The sequence below is a fragment of the Salvelinus alpinus genome, chromosome 13 (assembly GCF_045679555.1).
Source record: "Salvelinus alpinus chromosome 13, SLU_Salpinus.1, whole genome shotgun sequence".
In the NCBI taxonomy this organism is placed as follows: domain Eukaryota; kingdom Metazoa; phylum Chordata; class Actinopteri; order Salmoniformes; family Salmonidae; genus Salvelinus; species Salvelinus alpinus.
Genome location: NC_092098.1, coordinates 34,820,832 through 34,843,415, shown reverse-complemented (window position 1 = coordinate 34,843,415; position 22,584 = coordinate 34,820,832). Strand labels below are relative to the sequence as shown.

Genomic DNA, 22,584 nt, shown 5'->3' with positions numbered 1-22,584 from the left:
CTTTTGTTGCTGAGAATTTTCCTGCATATCAGGAAATGCAAACTTGTAGTGTATTTAAGTTTAAAAAGGTTCTGATGTTTATAATTTCCACTCTGAAAATTCAAACTTGATTTGCCCTAACAAACAATCTATCAACCCCTACAAAAATGTCCATTAATAATCCACATAATAATTCACATTTCCTGTTGCTGCAGGATTATTTTCCTGCTGTAGCAAACTGGCTCAAATTAAGATCCTACATCTGTATGGCAACCACATGGAATCAGATAATTCCTTGCCCTCCTCCCGACACACACACACACACACACACAAGATGAAATGGTGTACTTACTGAATGGACCCACTGGAATGGGGAGATGGAGAAAAATTGAGCAGAGAGAAAACACAAAGAGATGAATGAAAATGAGATGGGTTGAGTTGAGACTTGATTTAATGAGCAGTGCAGTCCAGTGAACCAAGATTTAGTGTATCATCATTAGATTATGCTTTATGTAGTATGGCTCAGGTTTGAGGGTTGTAGTATGGTTCCGGATGGAGTCAATTTAGTCAATTCAGGAAGTGAGAAATAAAGAAATGCCATTTAAAAGTTTCTAACAGAATTTCTATTCATCTTCTGAATTGAGTGAATTTAAATTAAATTGACCTCAACCCCTGCTATGGCTAGGTATTTTGGTTTGATGGCTATACTTAAAAAAAGAACACACACACACTAGCATACCCCATTAATATTGCAGCTGCACTCTCCAAAGTAAATAATGTTGCCATAATTCACACAGTACAATCTCCATGCAATTCCATGCCATAAACTCCTATTGGTGAGTGTGTGTGCACCTGTGTCTTTACTTGTGTGTGTATGCGCACACGCATGTGTGTGTGTGGAGGGTTCCAAAAGTAAAATGATGGGAGTCAAATGCTGCTGAAATTGAACTAAACTAAACCTTTGATAATGCCTGTCAGCTTTACATAAGAGACTGTGTGTGTGTGTCACTCATGCCCATATTCGTGTGTCCATATTCATGTGTGTTGTGCCTGGTCTTACCATGAACCTGCAGGCTGCCCGATGCTTCTGCCTTGCCCACGCTATTCTCAGACACACAGGTGTAGGTGCCCTCGTCCTCAGCCCGAACCTGGGTTAGACGCAGGCTGTGGTCACTGCGGATATCTGACCTGCAACAACAACAACAAACCAGGGTGAATATATAGAATGAGAGCATGATATGCTACTGTACATGGGGTCCATTCGCTCTCATTGATTTCTGGTGACTAATGCAATGTTGTGTCTCTGTCTCTGTCTCTGTCTCTGTCTCTGTCTCTGTCTCTCTCTGTCTCTGTCTCTCTCTGTCTCTGTCTCTGTCTCTGTCTCTGTCTCTGTCTCTGTCTCTGTCTCTGTCTCTGTCTCTGTCTCTGTCTCTGTCTCTGTCTCTGTCTCTGTCTCTCTCTCTGTCTCTGTCTCTGTCTCTGTCTCTGTCTCTGTCTCTGTCTCTCTGTCTCTGTCTGTCTCTCTCTCTGTCTCTGTCTCTGTCTCTGTCTCTGTCTCTGTCTCTGTCTCTATGTGTGTGTGTTCTCACCTGCCACGGGGCAGCTCTCCTTCCTCTCTCCTCCAGCGGATGGTGGGGGCGGGGTCTCCGTGGGCCTCACACAGGAAGTCCACTGTGTCATCAGCCAACACCACCTGGTTCACAGGACGCTTAACAAACATGGGTCGCTCTGACAGACCGAGAGTGAGAGAGAGATATGGTCAGAGAGAAAACAACGTACAGAGAGAGAGAGAGAGAGAGAGAGAGAGAGAGAGAGAGAGAGAGAGAGAGAGAGAGAGAGAGAGAGAGAGAGAGAGAGAGAGAGAGAGAGAGAGAGAAATGAAAGGAGGACAAGATTGGAGAGTGACAGAAGTTAGGAAAATATGATAAATACACAGTAGAAAATAGAGAGGACCGGAGAAAACACAGAACCAGGGAAGCAAGGTCATCTGAATGTAAACTCCCACTCACCAAACACCACTAGTTCTGCTGGGTCGCTGTCCCTTTCCCCCACCATATTGGTGCCCACACACACAAACATGCCTGCGTCGCTCTTCCTTGTGTTCGAAATCATCAGCTTGCCTCCTCGAATCTATGAGAGAGAGAGAGAGAGAGAGAGAGAGAGAGAGAGAGAGAGAGAGAGAGAGAGAGAGAGAATTCACTCTATCATGTTGTTTATTAAGCAAACAACACATTTAGGCATCTGTGTCTGTTTATCTCTCTTTCTCCATACCCCTGGCATCAAATTGTCACTATCTCTTTCCGTTTCTGTCCCTCTCTCTTTCTCCAACCTCACCCCACTCCACTCTCTCTCTTTCCCATCCCCCCTCTGACTATTCCTCTTATTCATGTGGTTGTATTTGACATTGAGAGAACCTCCACATAGACGAATGTGGAATACATATACCCAAGGCCTTCTATACAGATAAGTGACTGTAGTGTGAGTTATGTGTGTAGTGTATCTGAGTGCTTTAGGCCTCAGGGAGAGCAGAGAGGTGGTCTGTTGTACTGGTGGGTTCAGTTTTTGGTCATTACACCTTCAAATAGATTCAATTAAATGAGCCATATAATCTATTCACTTCCATAATTGACGAAAATATAAAATCAATGCAATTGCATACACATGATTGTCCATGATAGCATTGACCAGCATAACAAAGAGATACAATTTTACAGACGGATACAACACTGAAATGATGAAACTGAGGTATAGATATAGGTATTCTAGGTTCTATAGGTATACTTATAGATATGTATAGGTGTAGACGGACGGACGGACGGACGGACGGACGGACGGACCGACCGACCGACCGACCGACCGACCGACCGACCGACCCATTCAAGGGGTTTTCTTTATTTTGACTATTTTCTACATTGTAGAACAATAGTGAAGACATCAAAACTATGAAATAACACATATGGAATCATGTAGTAACCAAAAAAGTGTTAAACAAATCAAAATATATTTTATATTTGAGATTCTTCAAAGTGGCCACCCTTTGCCTTTGCTAACTCTTGGCATTCTCTCAACCAGCTTCATGAGGTAGTCACCTGAAATGCAAGATAATTTGTGGAATTTCATTTGTTTTTAATGCATTTGAGCCAATAAGTTATGTTGTGACAAGGCAGAGGTGGTATACAGAAGATAGCCCTATTTGATAAAATACCAAGTCCATATTATGGCAAGAACAGCTCAAATAAGCAAAGAGAAACGACAGTCTATGATTACTTTAAGATATCAAGGTCAGTCAATGCAGAAAATGTCAACCACTATGATAAAACTGGCTCTCATGAGGACCACCACAGGAAGGGAAGACCCAGAGTTACCTCTGCTGCAGACAATATGTTCATTAGAGTTACCAGCCGCAGAAATTGCAGCCCAAATAAATTCTTCACAGAGTTAAAGTAGACATCTCAACATCAACTGTTCAGAGGACACTACATGAATCAGGCCTTCATGGTTGAATTGCTACAAAGAAACCACTACTAAAGGACAACAATAAGAAGAAGATACTTGTTTGAGCAAAGAAACACGAGCAATGAACATTACACTGGTGTAAATCTGTCAAATCAAATCAAAGTTTATTTGTCACGTGCGCCGAATACAACAGGTGTAGACAACAGGTGTAAACAGTGAAATGCTTACTTACAGGCTCTAACCAATAGTGTGAAAAAGGTATGTCTGTGTCTGTGTGTGTGTAGGTAAGTAAAGAAATAAAACAACAGTAAAAATACATTTAAAAATAAGAGTAGCAAGGCTATATACAGACACCAGTTAGTCAGGCTTATTGAGCTAGTATGTACATGTAGGTATGGTTAAAGTGACTATGCATATATGATGAACAGAGAGTAGCAGTAGCGTAAAAAGAGGGGTTGGCAGGAGGTGGGACACAATACAGATAGCCCAGTTAGCCAATGTGCGGTAGCACTGGTTGGTCGGGCCAATTGAGGTAGTATGTACATGGATGTATGGTTAAAGTGACTATGCATATAAGATAAACAGAGAGTAGCAGCAGCGTAAAAGAGGGGTTGGGGGGGCACACAATGTTAATAGTGCGGGTAACCATTGGTTACCTGTTCAGAAGTCTTATGGCTTGGGGGTAAAAACATCAGGATGCTCTCGATGTTGCAGCTGTAGAACCTTTTGAGGATCTCAGGACCCATGCCAAATCTTTTTAGTTTCCTGAGGGGGAATAGGCTTTGTCGTGCCCTCTTCACGACTGTCTTGGTGTGTTTGGACCATTCTAGTTTGTTGTTGATGTGGACACCAAGGAATTTGAAGCTCTAAACCTGCTCCACTACAGCCCCGTCGATGAGAATGGGGACGTGCTCGGTGCTCCTTTTCCTGTAGTCCACAATCATCTCCTTAGTCTTAGTTACGTTGAGGGATAGGTTGTTATTCTGGCACCACCCGGCCAGGTCTCTGACCTCCTCCCTATAGGCTGTCTCGTCGTTGTCGGTGATCAGGCCTACCACTGTTGTGTCGTCTGCAAATGTAATGATGGTGTTGGACTCGTGCCTGGCCATGCAGTCGTGGGTGAACAGGGAGTACAGGAGGGGACTGAGCACGCACCCTTGGGGAGCTCCAGTGTTGAGGATCAGCGTGGCAGATGTGTTGCTACCTACCCTCACCACCTGGGGGCGACCCGTCAGGAAGTCCAGGATCCAGTTGCAGAGGAAGGTGTTTAGTTCCAGGTTCCTTAGCTTGGTGATGAGCTTTGAGGGTACTATGGTGTTGAACGCTGAGCTGTAGTCAATGAATAGCATTCTCACATAGGTGTTCCTTTTGTCCAGGTGGGAAAGGGCAGTGTGGAGTGCAATAGAGATTGCATCATCTGTGGATCTGTTTGGGCGGTATGCAAATTGGAGTGGGTCTCGGGTTTCTGGGATAATGGTGTTGATGTGAGCCATTACCAGCCTATCAAAGCACTTCATGGCTACAGACGTAAGTGCTATGGGTCTGTAGTCATTTAGGCAGGTTGCCTTTGTGTTCTTGGGCACAGGGACTATGGTGGTCTGCTTGAAGCATGTTGGTCTTACAGACTCAACCAGGGAGAGGTTGAAAATGTCAGTGAAGACACCTGCCAGTTGGTCAGCACATGCCCGGAGCACACGTCCTGGTAATCAGTCTGGCCCCACAGCCTTGTGTATGTTGACCTGTTTAAACGTCTTACTCACGTCGGCTACGGAGAGCGTGATCACACAGTTGTCCGGAACAGCTGATGCTCTCATGCATGCCTCAGTATTGCTTGCCTGGAAGCGAGCATAGAAGTGATTTAGCTCGTCTGGTAGGCTCGTGTCACTGGGCAGCTCGCGGCTGTGCTTCCCTTTGTAGTCTGTAATAGTTTGCAAGCCCTGCCACATCCAACGAGCATCGGAGCCGGTGTAGTATGATTCAATCTTAGCCCTGTATTGACGCTTTGCCTGTTTGATGGTTCGTCGCAGGGCATAGCGGGATTTCTTGTAAGCTTCCGGGTTAGAGTCCCGCACCTTGAAAGCGGCATCTCTACCGTTTAGCTCAGTACGAATGTTGCCTGTAATTCATGGCTTCTGGTTGGGGTATGTACGTACAGTCACTGTGGGGACGACTTCCTCAATGCACTTATTGATAAAGCCAGTGACTGATGTGGTGTATTCCTCAATGTCATCAGAAGAATCCCGGAACATGTTCCAGTCTGTGATAGCAAAACAGTCCTGCAGTTTAGCATCTGCTTCATCTGACCATTTTTTTATAGACCGAGTCACTGGTGCTTCCTGCTTTCATTTTTGCTTGTAAGCAGGAATCAGGAGGATAGAGTTGTGGTCGGATTTACCAAATGGAGGGCGAGGGAGAGCTTTGTACGCGTCTCTGTGTGTGGAGTACAGGTGATCTAGAATTTCTTTCCCTCTGGTTGCACATTTAACATGTTGATAGAGATTTGGTTGAACTGATTTAAGTTTCCCTGCATTAAAGTCTCCGGCCACTAGGAGCGCTGCCTCTGGGTGAGTGGTTTCCTGTTTGCTTATTTTCTTATAAAGCTGACTGAGTGCGGTCTTAGTGCCCGCATCTGATTATGGTGGTAAATAAACAGCCACAAAAAGTATAGCTGAGAACTCTCTAGGAAAGTAGTGTGGCCTGCAATTTATCACAATATACTCTACTTCAGGCGAGCAAAATCAAGAGACTTCCTTAGATTTCGTGCACCAACTGTTGTTTACAAATATGCACAGACCGCCCCCCCTCATCTTACCGGAGTGTGCTGTTCTATCTTGCCAGTGCAGCGTGTATCCCGCTAGCTGAATATCCATGTCGTCATTCAGCCACGATTCCGTGAAACATAGGATATTACAGTTTTTGATGTGCCGTTGGTAGGATATTCGTTATCGTACCTCGTCTAATTTATTGTCCAATGATTGCACGTTGGCGAGTAATATTGACGGTAACGGTAGCTTTCCTACTCGCATTCTGCGGATCCGGACGAGGCATCCGGCTCTACTTCCTCTGCGTCGCTTCCTTATGCGAATAATTTGGATGTCTGCCCTGCGGGGTGTTTGGAGAATATCGTGTGAGTGCTGCTTGTTGTTGTTGAAGAAATCTTTGTCTAATCCGAGGTGAGTGATCGCTGTCCTGATATCCAGAAGCTCTTTTCTGCCGTAAGATATGGTTGCAGAAACATTATGTACAAAATAATTTACAAATATCGCAAAAAAAACACATAATAGCACAATTGGTTAGGAGACCATAAAACGGCGGCCACCTCCTCCGGCGCCATGTCCTTTGGTCTGATGAGTCCAAATGTGCGATTTTTGTTTCCAACCGCCGGGTTTTTGTGAGATACAGAGTAGGTGAACGGATGATCTCCGCATATGTTGCCTATGCCGTTCTGTACCATCACTCATTCATATATCTTTATGTACATATTCTTTATCCCTTTACACTTGTGTGTATAAGGTAGTAGTTGTGGAATTGTTAGGTTAGATTACTTGTTGGTTATTACTGCATTGTCGGAACTAGAAGCACAAGCATTTCGCTACACTCGCATTAACATCTGCTAACCATGTGTATGTGACAAATAAAATTTGCTTTGATGATTTGATTTGATATGTGGTTCCCACTGTGAAGCATGGAGGAGGAGGTGTGGGGGTGATTTGATGGTGACACTCTTGGTGATTTATTTAGAATTCAAGGCACACTTAACCAGCATGGCTTCCACAGAATTCTACAGCGATACGCCATCCCATCTGGTTTGCACTTAGAGGGACTATCATTTGTTTTTCATCAGGACAATGACCCATCACACATCCAGGCTGTGTAAGGGCAATTTGACCAAGAAGGAGAGTATTGGAGTTCTGTATCAGATCACCTGGCCTCCACAATCACCCGACCTCAACCCAATTGAGATTGTTTGGGATGAGTTGGACTGCAGAGTGAAGGAAAAGCAGCCAACAAGTGCTCCGCATATGTGGGAACTCCTTCAAGACTGTTGGAAAAGCATTCCAGGTGAAGCTGGTTGAGAGAATGCCAAGAGTGTGCAAAGCTGTCATCAAGGCAAAGGGTGGCTACTTTGAAGAATCTAAAATCTCAAATATATTTGTATTTGTTTAACACTTTTTTGTTACTACATGATTCCATATGTGTTATTTCATAGTTTTGGTGTCTTCACTATTATTCTGCATTGTAGAAAATAGTCAAAATAAAGAAAAATCCAATAAGTAGGTGTGTCCAAACTTTTGAGTGGTACTGTAGGTATAGATAGACGTATATGCAGGCCTGCAGGTCTTTTTTTGGATAGCCACAATAATGAAATTATTGAAGGAAGCAACAGAGGCATATTTCTATAGACAGATAGAAAGGACTCACAGTGATCCTCTCGTCGTGGTCGTTGACTTTCATGTTGTTCCTCTTCCAGGAGATGGTGGGCTCCGGGTGGCCCCGCGGGGGGATGCACTCCATGACTGCTGGCTCCCCTGCCGCCACCACAACGTCACTGGGCGTCTGCCTGAAGTCATCCCTCAGGACTGGAGGTAAGAGAGAGGTTGGAGAGAGGGAGGTGAAGGGGGGTTATTATATAGCAATGATTCCTCAATATCATTTGCTTGGTAATTTTACACATGTATTTCTTGCCAAAAAAGCACTATCGCAGATGGATGTGAATAGAGAGAGGGAGATACAGAGCACTACGCCTACTGCCCAATTCCAAATCAACCCCTAACCCCCTAAGCACTTTGTTGATGTAATACGATTCGATAGGTAATAGCAAGATCATAATAGCTCTGCCTTTCCCTCTGTAAGGGAGAGACAAAGATGCCGTGGAAGTCCACATCAAAATTCTAAAGTAAGGGTAGTCTAGCACATCTTTCACTGTGCAGGGTAGCTTATAATGTAGGCTAAGTTTCATTTGTAAGTAGGAACTGTATGCCATAAAGCTTTGTGCTGTCTCCACTATCAACTCTCAAGTCTAAATAAGAGATGAATTGAAAACAGATGAAATTCAGAAACCAAGAGCAACTCTCAGTGTGTGATTTAATGTTATAACCCAAAGCCCTTCAATACTAAGATAATGAAATGGCTGTGTTTACTTGCGCATGCGTGTGCGTCTGGGTGCTGGGTGCCTCCCTATGGTCTTCATTGACACAGTGTTCGTGTGTGTGTGTGTGTGTTCGTGTGTGTGTTATCGCAGCTCCTTTCTGGCACAAAGTGGATTAATTCCTCAACACACACACACACACACACACACACACACACACACACACACACACACACACACACACACACACACACACACACACACACACACACACACACACACACACACACACACACACACACACACACACACACACACACACACTCGCAGACAAAAAAGATATAGACGTGCTGTACATGAGACAGAAATACAAACACTTGAAAATACTAAAGAGACATACACTCAAACACATAGTTGCGCACAGGACATGAGACAAAAGCCTACAGATATACGAACACGCACAAACACACTTACACTCTCACACATCCCCCCCTCGTTATTTCACTCTCTCTGCCACTCTGCAATTGGTGCCTGGATATGGCCTTACATTTATGAGCAGAAGGGCTTTTGTGATATTGCCAATTTGCACTCGATTCAATCTACTGCAGTGCTTAATCTGAGCTGGATCTTGCCGGAACAGGATCCGGCACCTCTCCGTTTTGGACTGTTTTGTTCCGTAACCTATTTGGCCGGATCCTGTACCTCTTGTGGCATGAAAAATAATTAACTTTTTTAAATGTAAAAATTATTATAAAAGTGATCAAAGTTAATTCGAGTTGCCTCTTTATTAATTATCCTGCCCCCACAAAAAAACGTAATGTGAAAAAAAATGTTTTAGGCCAGAGCCTAATATTCTAAGAGCTGATTTGGTTTGGGCCAGGCTCGGGTTTATGGTTTGCTCGACATTGTAATTTACTGTATGTTCGAGATCAACGCAAGGCCGTGGCTGTGTGAGAAGTGCACCAGTATCTCTCACATAACTAGAATGAATTCGACTTGTATGATCTCTCTGTTCTGATAGACATGAGCCTGCAACTGTCATCTATCTGGTGTTGCACTTCATCATTTATTTCCTTATAGAATCATAGCCGCGTGAAGGGTTCTGAAGGAACTGCAGCACCCCTGATGAATTGAAATACATTTGCCAAAATTATAGAATTCCTGCTGTCTGTTAATGAAATCATTCAGAATAGCCTACTACATCATGTGAAGGCCTATAATTTAGCCCCAGAGGATCATTTGCTTATTTTTAAAAATAGCCTAGCTGTTGGTTGTAGCCCAATAGTAAGGAATAGCCTACAGTCGGGAACATGTGGCAAATCTGTCAGTGAAAAAATATAATGTAGACAAAACAGGCCTTTCACAAAATTTCAAATACAATCAAGGGAAAACACAGGTTGGAAAGCAAATGGCTCCTGCTGAAAAGCAGAGACTCTATACTGTAGGCTACCAAAATATTTGATCAACTTCCAAATATTGTTTTACAAAAGAAAGAGATACTTTTGGCACGAGTGCATTTGCCATCACCAGTGAGTGTGCTGCATTTTTAGGACTATAATTTCCTCCTCACATTGTAGCCTACAATATATGTCTCCACAAACCTAGGCTTAGGCTATTGATGGATTCAGGACGAGGTCGTTTTCATTGAGCTCAGATTTTCAGTTTGTCAGTATCAAAGCCTGTCAAAGCCTGTCATTACGATCATTTGTGCTGTATTAAAAAAAGTAATGTAACATGACGTAGAATTGCATGTAATGCATTTATAAAAGGCCACGTTTTTTCCAGACCCTAGGTTACTAAAAATGTTCCCAATGTGTGCAACTTCTTTTAAGGGCCTCTATTCTACTGCTCTATGTCACTACACAAATGCGATGCTATGCATGCAATGCTTTATTGTAAAGGTGATTTTTTTTTCTCCCCCTCATGCATTCTGGTACCTTAGAACTCCCAAGGTCACCCCCCTCTCTCGCTCACTTTTTGTTCCGGAACCTCCCGATTTACAAATTAAGCACTGATCTACTGTAATACCAGACTGCTGTTAAACTGAAAGGAGTCAGTTGGAAAATGGCAGTAGCTTGTATCATTGTGTTAAAAATAACTATGAGCATAGTGGAGTTGGTATTTGAGAGGGATCACTGTCCAACCCCAGGCTTCTATCCTCAAATATCGCCCCCATATTTGTACCCTCCCAAAATTATCTTTCACATCAGCTTCTGTCCCACAGTTAGCCAATGGGAAACTTGTGAAAATGGGTAGTGGTCAGCTTCTAAACTTACTCAACTTTCTACACAAAATCAGCCACTCATCTTTGAATTGAGATTCGGACATCAATGATGGTGGATGATTTATTGATGTGTGAGAGCGTTATGGGGGTGAATGTGTTGCAAATATTATGATGACCTGATCAGTAATATCAATGCATGGACGTTCTCACTACATCCTCACTGAACATGCTCTCATGAGTATGGAAAGTGTGAAACTCAAATCTTCAAGTCAAATGTTAAGAGGAAAGATTTCCCTCAATGGTTTTCCTCCAAACAATGGAAGGCCTTACCCCATATTAATTGCAACAGCACTGATTCACTATATTGTCTATTATTCAGATATTGCAATGAACAGCTTTGTCACATTCCAAAAAGCACCACTATCCCTTAACTGGTCATTAGGGGCTGAATTACTGTGCTAATGTCCTCACAATGTCACCCGAGCAGGGTGGTTCTGAGCTTAGTCTATCTGATTAATGACAACTCGCTCTTATAATGAAGGTTGAGAAAAGCCAACAAAACCCGACGACATTACCATAACCATCCTTTATGGAACTTATGAAGACATTCCCTATTTCTGTCAATGGCTAACATCCATTATGAGGACACCTTATCTCTACTGATGGGTTACGTCCCTTATGAGGACTCACTCTCCCTATCTCTGTCAATGGGGCCCTCTCATCCTGCTTATGTTTGTAATAATTTCTCCAAATGTCAAGATAGCGTGGTGTCCAGTGTGTGTGTGTGTGTGTCTCCATACATCAGCCTGTTTTGTTTATAAGCAAGGTCATGCCAGATCGAAGTGTCTGATTGAGAGAGAATGGGGGATATTTTTTTATTTCCTTCAACAGTAGCAGTATCATGGAGATACAGTATATAATGGAAGAGGTGTTTTCTGGGATGAATGAACAGTAAATGAACTGTTGAGACTGATGTTAAAACGCTCCACATCTCAGTTTCCTTGAGGATAGTAAATTGTAGTGCCTTAGTTTAAGTATATCATTGCTATTTCTAAGCCCTTGCCTAGGGCATGTGTGTGCTTACTTGCCCATACGGTATATGTTAGATCCCATACTACCACCCCTTTCCCTAGACTCCAATCATTGGAGTGGACCACACAGCCTTTGGGACCCACTCTCCCATCGGCACATCAACTGAGGGCCTGAAACACATGCGTGCGCGCACACACACACACACAGCCCCTGACCTTATATCAACCTCATTCAAACCTTACCCCAACCACCATTAATCAAGACCAAAACAGTGCACTACCAAAATCACTCAGGGACCTGTCCAGTCATGGCATGTGGTTTCAGGGAACCTATTTAGCTTGCTACATCCTGGGTCCGGATTGGAGTGCCACAGGTTAAGGAAATCTTGTGTTGACCTGTCACACCCGATGCAAGGGGTCCTTGATCCTAGGTCCCTGGATCCCTCTCCTCACTTGCCTCTGCTTCACTGGATGCATCACAAATGGTACCCTATTGCCTATTTAGTGCACTACTTTTGATAGGGGCCCATAGAGCTCTGGACAAAAGTAGTGCACTATATAAGGAATAGGGTGCCCTTTGGGACCCATCCACTGCATCTTTGAGAAAAGGGGCTCCACAGAAACTTGATTAGGCACTGGCAATTACCCATAAAGCCCTTGGGGGACCAGATTAAGCAGGTGACCCTTGACCCGCCAGTGCTGATGCCCCTCAGGGGAAGCTCCTCAAAAAAGACAGGCATAATCCCTACCACCAGGCCTGCATGGCCCACTTCAAATAAGAGGGGGAGACACACACACACACACACACACACACATATGCAGAGAGACATGCACACACACATACACAGATATTTATTTATTTATATATACACACATAAACACACACAGATACACACGAACACATCTCATGAGAGAGGTAGACCCTAATGAAGGCAACCCTATTCCATCTATCAGCTAACAAAAATCAATTTCTCATCTCAGAAGTCTTTTCTGTTTTTAAGTGAGCTCTTTTACAGAGTCAACAATCACGCAGCACGTCTGTTTGAGTTAGCTGTCAACGCGCGTCTCTCATCCAATGTAGCTGTTTGTCTACACCAATGACAAATACACTAGTCACACAAAATTACAAATAGCAAGTCTAAGCTTACCACTCTGTCATCTACATGCAAACATATCCCTTACATTGAATCTAACAAAGAAAATAAGCCACGCATATAAACAAAATCAACAATATCAGCTGTGTATTTACGGAATCAATCTTTTCCCCAGTGACCAGCGAATTACTCTTGCAATGTCATGCTTCTAATATGTCCCCACTACAACAACACTTTTCAATGTCAGGACCTCACTAATATATAAGTGCATCGTTTGTGCTCCTGATTTGAAGTAAACGCTTGAGGCAGGCAGGTGGCTCACTTAATTAAAAGTCCACTTTATTGTCATCATCAAATGCTCATCAAACGTTCATCACATTCATCAAAACATTCATCAGATGTTCAGGAAGAGGCTAGTGTGTGTTCTTTCCTCCTGACAAGCGTCAGTAATTTACAGCAGCTCTATTCATGAATACATTTTCATATAGATGACGAAGAGTGAGAGAGAGAGACAGAGAATAACGGATCATCTCAGGCTGGTAAAAAGAGAGCGAGAAAAGGAGAGAGATGAAGAGAGGGAAGAGAAGTGAGCGGGAAAGATAGGGAGAGAGAAAGAGACGTAGGTCTCCATTTCAGGCTCTATTGTGTGTGGGTTTATGGCGGTCATCTGTCAATCTGTCCACTTGCATCTCAGGCTGATGTGAGGCAATCTGTCACACACACTTGCGCGCGCACGCACAGGAGACGGGTCATCTACGCCTCCACACACACTAATCGCTGCGTTTTATCATCCTCAAACATTGATCTGATTTAGAACCAACAAAACATAACACACACTTTTACAAGCCCCCCAGACCCCCGTGATATGATTCCAAACAGAGATTGAAATTATAATACGTTATACGACTGTGGATGTACCTAAAGTGACAGTCTTAGGGGCCAAGCCGAGTTTCATCAGCTCCTGAAGTTGAAGAGGCGCTGTTGCGTCTGTGGATGGACCATTTCCGGTTATCAATGAGGTGCCCGCTGAGGAACTTAAAGCTTTTCACCCTCTCCACTGCGACCCTGTCGATGTGGATGGGGGCGTGCTCTCTCTGGAAGTCCACGATCAGCTCCTTAATTTTGTTGATGTTGATGGAGAGGTTATTTTCCTGGTACCACTGCCAGGGCCCTCACCTCTCTGTAGGATGTCTCGTCATTGTTGGTAATCAGGCCTACCACTGTTGTGTCATCAGCAACCTTGATGACTGAGTTGTAGACGTGTCATTGGCCTCCGCCCAGTACCCTACTCTGAACTTAGTCACTGTTACTAGCCAGCTACCACCCGGTACTCTACCCAGCACCTTAGTGACTGCTGCCCTATGTACAGTGCCTTCAGAAAGTATTCACACCTCTTGATGTTTTCCACATTCTGTTGTGTAATATTTTGACATTGAGCAAAAACATTATTTAAGGAAAATAAAGCACAAATATATCTTGATTAGATAAGTATTCAACCCCCTGAGTCAATACATGTTACAATCACCTTTGGCACCGATTACAGCTGTAATATTTGGGGGGGTAAGTCTCTAAGAGCTTTGCACACATGGACCTTGAAATTTGCCCATTAAGCTCTGTCAAGTTGTTTATTGATCAGTGCTAGACAGACATTTTCAAGTCTTGCCAGAGACTTTGAAGACGATTTACGTCAAAACTTTAACTATGACACTCAAGAACATTCAACGTCATCTTGGTAAGCAACTCCAGTGTATATTTGGCCTTGTGTTTTAGGCAATTGTCCTGCTCACAGGTGAATTTGTCTCTCAGTGTCTGTTGGAAAGCAGACTGAACCAAGTTTTCCTCTAGGATTTTGCCTGTGCTTAGCTTTATTCCGTTGATTTTTATTCAAAAAAACTCTGTAGTCCTTGACGATGACAAGCATACCCATAACATGATGCAGCCACCACCATGCTTGAAAATATGAAGAGTGATACTCAGTGATATGTTGTTGGATTTGCCCCAAGCACAACACTTTGTATTCAGGACAGAAAGTTCATTTCTTTGCCACATTTTTTGCAGTATTACTTTAGTGCCTCATTGCAAACAGGATGCATGTTTTGAAATATTTAATTCTATACAGCGTCCTTCTTTTCACTCTGTCATTTAGGTAGGTATTGTGGAGTATCTACAATGTTGTTGATCCATCGTCAGTTGTTGCCTATCACAGCCATTAAAAAAATCACCATTGGCTTCATGGTTTAATCCCTGAACTGTTTTCTTCCTCTCCGGCAACTGAGATAGAAAGGGTACCTGTATCTTTGTAGTGACTGCGTTTATTGATACACCAACCAAAGTGTAATTAATAATTGCAGCATGCTCAAAGGAATGTCGTTTTGTTTTTTGTTTTTTCATCTACCAATAGGCGCCCTCCTTTGCTTACCATTGGAAAACCTCCCTGGTCTTTGTGGTTGAATCTGTGCTTGAAATTTGCTGCTCGACTGAGGGACCTTACAGAAAATTGTATGTGTGGGGTACAGAGATTGGGTAGTCATTTAAAAAATCATGTTAAACATTATTATTGGATAGTGGGTTCTATTCCCGGGACCACCCATACGTAAAAATGTATGCACGCATGATTGTAAGTCACTTTGGAAAAAGTGTCTACTACATTGTATATACTGTATTATATTACTCTAAAACATTTATATGGATGGCCCAACCGCTTTCCCTCTTAGGTACATAGCCAATATTGGATCTGAATGCTGTGCTGCAGGATGTCACACACTCTAAAGTGCAGTCATGCACTGTAAAAAAACGTTGGAAAGGCCTTTTAAAATGCGTTTATATTGTTTGCCTAATTCACTTCCGTTTTCTCGGTTTTGTTTATCCAGGTTTTGGATTTCCCACATTTTTTTCACACTTTCTTAATAGAAAAACAGGGTTTTATTTTCTGTGTTCAAAACAATTCTTAAACCACATCTGGGGACGAAATTTGAGGTCTTGAGAAAATCGAATACATTTTTATTTTTGAGTGTAGTTGCCCTTTAATTCAGTGTGCATACCCTGTACTGTTGTTTGGTTACCGGTGTTTCTGTAGTGCAGTAAGCGCACATGTGATGAGTTCGCAAATCAAACGTCCGCTAGTGGTGCCACAGAACAACGAAAAATGAGTAAATTAACCTTTTCTTTATTGTAATTTAGTAGTAGTTAAGTGTTGAGTTAGATTACATAGCTACCTCAATCATTATTTCAAATCGTTAATTCACAGCAATTGCTAGCTAACTAGCTAATGAAATTTAGCTAGCTAGCTGTTGTATAGCACACTGTATTACTTATACAACTAATATAAGGACAGGACATGAGATGGGAGTAGAAATTAACGTGGGCATTGTTTAATGCGTTTCACAGGAGGAACATTCCAAGCATTTCAACGTAGGTAAGCAAGGGGGGGTTACAGGTGCCCTAAAGGGACAAAACTAGAATATCAATACACAACATATTCCTCCCCCTTTACATTTGATGACTCATAAGGAAAAAGTAAATATTCACTGTTTTCTTTTTAACATAAGTTCTCTTAATGTAAATAAATGAACTTTCAGAATAACCTTTTCTAAATAAGGGAAAGAGGGTAGACTGCCTCAGTTCCCAGACTTAACCCTGGGGTGTATTCTGCCCCAATGTCGGAGGTTAGTCTGAACTAAATAGTCAACCTGTCAGGGGGTCGTCTTTCTCCTACAGGGTAATGACGACGTACAGGTGAGTCTACAGTCACATTATCTCTGAGTCTGAGTGGTGATGGTGTATGCCCAGACTGGGGTGCAACAGTACCCTGCGTAGGCACTCTGGCTGGTTCAGGTGAGTCTGGAGCACTTTTCACATTTGTAGGTTGCTGCAGTGGATGTTCAGGTGATGGCTCGTAGTCATGGTAGGTCTCCAGTAGCTGATCTTAGTTTGTCACTTGACATGAGTCATCTCTGAGGTTGGTTCCTGGCAACAGTTGATCCACGTGTCTCCTCCAGATTATGTTTTCCGATGTGTGAACTGTGTAGGACACAGGCCCTGTTTGTGCAACCACTGTGGCTGGTATCCACTTTGGACCTTTGCAGTAGTTCCGAGCAAGAACTCTCTCCAGTTTCTGTAGGTTAACAGGAAGGTGTTTAGACGCCTATTGAGGGAGCCGTTCCCTTGTGATGATTTTAAAGCTTGCTTCATCGTTTGGAGAAACCTTTCAGCGAGGCCGTTCGTTGCAGGGTGATACGGCGCTGACTTGATGTGTTGAATTCCATTTGCTTCCATGAATGACCGGAACTCTTCAGACACCAGTTGGGGGCCATTATCACTAACGAGTTGCGTTGGCAAGCCGAAGCAACTGAAGATTGACCGTAGCTCTTCGATGGTTCTCTCCGCTGAGGTGCTCTTCATCACTGTGACCTCAGGCCATTTACTGTGTGCGTCAACTACGACTAAGAACATACAATCCTCTAGTGGGCCTGCATAGTCTATGTGGACTCGCTGCCAAGGCTCCTCTGGGAAGTCCCATGGGTGTAGTGGCGCTAGCTGAGGCATGTTCCTCATCTTTTGACATGCGGAACATGACTTGACCTTGTCTTCGATAGCTGCGTCCAGACCTGGCCACCAAAAGTAGCTGCGTGCAATCTCCTTCATTCGCACCATGCCACAGTGCCCTGAATGGAGTTCTTCAAGCACCTGCCTTCTCAGTGGCGGCGGTATGATGACTCGAAAACCCCATAGCAAGCATCCAGACTGAACTGTGAGCTCGTTTCTCCTCACTAGGTAAGGTTGTAGGCTGTCCGACATCTCTACTTCTTTTCCACGAGTGACAATGTCCATGACCTCAGACATCACTGGATCAGTGTGGGTGAACTTTTTCACTTGGACAGATGTAACTGGGGCGTTCGTCACTTCCTTGAAGTAGAAGATTTCAGCCTGGGAGTGCTCAGTGTGTGCGACAGGTGAACCGACTTACGGTTTGGAGCGAGCAGTCGCAATTCCGCTTCGCTCCACAGGTAGTTTTACCATTTTCATTTTCATTACAGTACAACGGTTTGATTTGTTTGATCTTAGCTAGCTACATAGCCGTCTTTGTATCAAAGATAATTGTGTAGTTATTGAGGTTCGCTAGCCAGCTATTTTCGTCCGAACGTGACGTAACATAGTCAACACTGCTAGCTAGCCAGCTAGCCACCGAATAGCAGCATAGCAGCACTGGAGAAACGATTACATTACAACGGAACGACTTGATTAGTGTAGTGTTAGCTGGCTACATAGTTGTCTTTGCTATCTTTGTATCTAAGATAATTGTGTAGCTTAGAGTTGGTTAGAGTAATTATTCGGTTAACTAGCCAGCTATTTTCGTCCGCCGCGCTGCGCTGCCGTCTCCTACCTAGTCAACACTGCTAGCTAACACTGCTAGCTAGCCAACTTCTACCGAATAGCAGCACTGTAGAAACTCACATTACAACTTACATTACAACGGAACGACTTGATTAGCGTAGTGTTAGCTAGCTACATAGTTGTCTTTGCTGTCCTTGTATCCAAGATAATTGTGTAGTTTTGAGAAATTGTCGAGGTTACCTAGCCAGTTAGAGGTTACCTAGCCAGCTACACGTTCAAACAAAGTCAACAACGCAGCCACTGCTAGCCAGCCTACTTCACCGCCAGCAGTACTATATCATTTTAGTCAATAAGATTTTATTTTTGCAACGTAAGCTTAACTTTCTGAACATTCGAGACGTGTAGTCCACTTGTCATTCTAATCTCCTTTGTATTAGCGTAGCCTCTTCTGTAGCCTGTCAACTATGTGTCTGTCTATCCCTCTTCTCTCCTCTCTGCACAGACCATACAAACGCTTCACACCGCGTGGCCGCTGCCATTCTAACCTGGTGGTTCCAGCGTGCACGACCCACGTGGAGTTCCAGGTCTCCGGCAGCCTCTGGAACTGCCGATCTGCGGCCAACAAGGCAGAGTTCATCTCAGCCTATGCGTCCCTCCAGTCCCTCGACTTCTTGGCACTGACGGAAACATGGACTACCACTGACAACACTGCTACTCCTACTGCTCTCGCCTCGTCTGCCCACGTGTTCTCGCACACCCCGAGAGCTTCTGGTCAGCGGGGCGGTGGCACTGGGATCCTCATCTCTCCCAAGTGGACATTCTCTCTTTCTCCCCTGACCCATCTGTCTATCGCCTCCTTTGAATTTCATGCTGTCACAGTTACCAGCCCTTTCAAGCTTAACATCCTTATCATTTATCGCCCTCCAGGTTCCCTTGGAGAGTTCATCAATGAGCTTGACGCCCTGATAAGTTCCTTTCCTGAGGATGGCTCACCTCTCACAGTTCTGGGTGACTTTAACCTCCCCACGTCTACCTTTGACTCATTCCTCTCTGCCTCCTTCTTTCCACTCCTCTCCTCTTTTGACCTCACCCTCTCACCTTCCCCCCCTACTCACAAGGCAGGCAATACGCTTGACCTCATCTTTACTAGATGCTGTTCTTCCACTAATCTCACTGCAACTCCCCTCCAAGTCTCCGACCACTACCTTGTATCCTTTTCCCTCTCGCTCTCATCTAACACTTCCCACACTGCCCCTACTCGGATGGTATCGCGCCGTCCCAACCTTCGCTCTCTCTCCCCCGCTACTCTCTCCTCTTCCATCCTATCATCTCTTCCCTCTGCTCAAACCTTCTCCAACCTATCTCCTGATTCTGCCTCCTCAACCCTCCTCTCCTCCCTTTCTGCATCCTTTGACTCTCTATGTCCCCTATCCTCCAGGCCGGCTCGGTCCTCCCCTCCTGCTCCGTGGCTCGACGACTCACTGCGAGCTCACAGAACAGGGCTCCGGGCAGCCGAGCGGAAATGGAGGAAAACTCGCCTCCCTGCGGACCTGGCATCCTTTCACTCCCTCCTCTCTACATTCTCCTCTTCTGTCTCTGCTGCTAAAGCCACTTTCTACCACTCTAAATTCCAAGCATCTGCCTCTAACCCTAGGAAGCTCTTTGCCACCTTCTCCTCCCTCCTGAATCCTCCTCCCCCTCCTCCCTCTCTGCGGATGACTTCGTCAACCATTTTGAAAAGAAGGTCGACGACATCCGATCCTCGTTTGCTAAGTCAAACGACACCGCTGGTTCTGCTCACACTGCCCTACCCTGTGCTTTGACCTCTTTCTCCCCTCTCTCTCCAGATGAAATCTCGCGTCTTGTGACGGCCGGCCGCCCAACAACCTGCCCGCTTGACCCTATCCCCTCCTCTCTTCTCCAGACCATTTCCGGAGACCTTCTCCCTTACCTCACCTCGCTCATCAACTCATCCTTGACCGCTGGCTACGTCCCTTCCGTCTTCAAGAGAGCGAGAGTTGCACCCCTTCTGAAAAAACCTACACTCGATCCCTCCGATGTCAACAACTACAGACCAGTATCCCTTCTTTCTTTTCTCTCCAAAACTCTTGAACGTGCCGTCCTTGGCCAGCTCTCCTGCTATCTCTCTCAGAATGACCTTCTTGATCCAAATCAGTCAGGTTTCAAGACTAGTCATTCAACTGAGACTGCTCTTCTCTGTGTCACGGAGGCGCTCCGCACTGCTAAAGCTAACTCTCTCTCCTCTGCTCTCATCCTTCTAGACCTATCGGCTGCCTTTGATACTGTGAACCATCAGATCCTCCTCTCCACCCTCTCCGAGCTGGGCATCTCCGGCGCGGCCCACGCTTGGATTGCGTCCTACCTGACAGGTCGCTCCTACCAGGTGGCGTGGCGAGAATCTGTCTCCGCACCACGTGCTCTCACCACTGGTGTCCCCCAGGGCTCTGTTCTAGGCCCTCTCCTATTCTCGCTATACACCAAGTCACTTGGCTATGTCATATCCTCACATGGTCTCTCCTATCATTGCTATGCAGACGACACACAATTAATCTTCTCCTTTCCCCCCTCTGATAACCAGGTGGCGAATCGCATCTCTGCATGTCTGGCAGACATATCAGTGTGGATGACGGATCACCACCTCAAGCTGAACCTCGGCAAGACGGAGCTGCTCTTCCTCCCGGGGAAGGACTGCCCGTTCCATGATCTCGCCATCACGGTTGACAACTCCATTGTGTCCTCCTCCCAGAGTGCTAAGAACCTTGGCGTGATCCTGGACAACACCCTGTCGTTCTCAACTCACATCAAGGCGGTGACCCGTTCCTGTAGGTTCATGCTCTACAACATTCGCAGAGTACGACCCTGCCTCACACAGGAAGCGGCGCAGGTCCTAATCCAGGCACTTGTCATCTCCCGTCTGGATTACTGCAACTTGCTGTTGGCTGGGCTCCCTGCCTGTGCCATTAAACCCCTACAACTCATCCAGAACGCCGCAGCCCGTCTGGTGTTCAACCTTCCCAAGTTCTCTCACGTCACCCCGCTCCTCCGCTCTCTCCACTGGCTTCCAGTTGAAGCTCGCATCCGCTACAAGACCATGGTGCTTGCCTACGGAGCTGTGAGGGGAACGGCACCTCCGTACCTTCAGGCTCTGATCAGGCCCTACACCCAAACAAGGGCACTGCGTTCATCCACCTCTGGCCTGCTCGCCTCCCTACCTCTGAGGAAGTACAGTTCCCGCTCAGCCCAGTCAAAACTGTTCGCTGCTCTGGCACCCCAATGGTGGAACAAACTCCCTCACGACGCCAGGTCAGCGGAGTCAATCATCACCTTCCGGAGACACCTGAAACCCCACCTCTTTAAGGAATACCTAGGATAGGATAAAGTAATCCTTCTAACCCCCCCCTCCCCCTTAAAAGACTGAGATGCACTATTGTAAAGTGGTTGTTCCACTGGATATCATAAGGTGAATGCACCAATTTGTAAGTCGCTCTGGATAAGAGCGTCTGCTAAATGACTTAAATGTAAATGTAAATGTAGGTAAGGGAAGCCTTGAGAGGCCGTCTGCATTGCAGTGCTGCTCAGACCTTCTGTACTTGATATTGTACTGGTGAGCAGATAGCAATAACGCCCATCGCTGCATGCGGCTGACTGCAAGCGACGGAATGCCGGTGTGGGGACCAAAGATGGAGGTGAGGGGTCTATGGTCCGTCAGCAGTGTGAATCGTCGGCCTAACAGAAACTGATGAAATTTCTTAACTCCAAACACAATGGCGAGTGCTTCACGCTCTATCTGTGCATAATTGCTCTCGGCTTTACTTAAGGTCCGTGATGCGAAAGCAATTGGCCTTTCTTCACCTGATGGCATTATGTGTGAGACAACTGCACCAACGCCATAAGGCGATGCATCACATGCCAACTGTAATGGCAAGTTGGGGTTGAAGTGGGTTAGGGCCTCTGACTGAGCTAAGGCTGTTTTCACTTTCTTGAAGGCCTCCTCACATCTGTCTGTCCACTTCCACTGTTTGGTTTTGTTCAAAAGTTCATGCAGTGGCTTTAACATGTTAGCTAGGTTTGGCACAAACTTTGCGTAGTATGTCTGTAGTCCTAAGAATGATCTCAGCTGACTCACGTTCTGTGGGGATGGAGCTTCCGCAACGGCCTTCACCTTCGATGGCGCCTTGTGGAGCACCGAACTGTCGATGACGTGGCCCAGGTACCAAACAGAGGGCCGGAAAAACTCACATTTGTCCTTCCGGACCCTCAGACCGTACTCCTCCAATCTCTGTAGTGTAGCGTTCAGGTTTCTCAGGTGCTCCTGCTCGTCTTTGCCGGTGATGAGTAGATCATCGAGGTAACATT

General features: G+C 45.1%; 1 protein-coding gene across 2 annotated transcripts in view; it reads right to left on the bottom strand.

Moving 5' to 3' along the window:
- Positions 1–22,584, bottom strand: part of LOC139537573 (roundabout homolog 3-like) — a 265,454-nt gene that overhangs the window by 60,762 nt on the left and 182,108 nt on the right. For both annotated transcript variants that reach the window (XM_071339042.1, XM_071339043.1), the window contains exons 3-6: positions 7,858–8,015; positions 1,989–2,109; positions 1,569–1,707; positions 1,040–1,167 (exon numbers count right to left, since the gene is read on the bottom strand). In XM_071339042.1, coding sequence (XP_071195143.1) covers positions 1,040–1,167; positions 1,569–1,707; positions 1,989–2,109; positions 7,858–8,015 — 546 coding nt within the window. The remainder of the gene's footprint in view (positions 1–1,039; positions 1,168–1,568; positions 1,708–1,988; positions 2,110–7,857; positions 8,016–22,584) is intronic.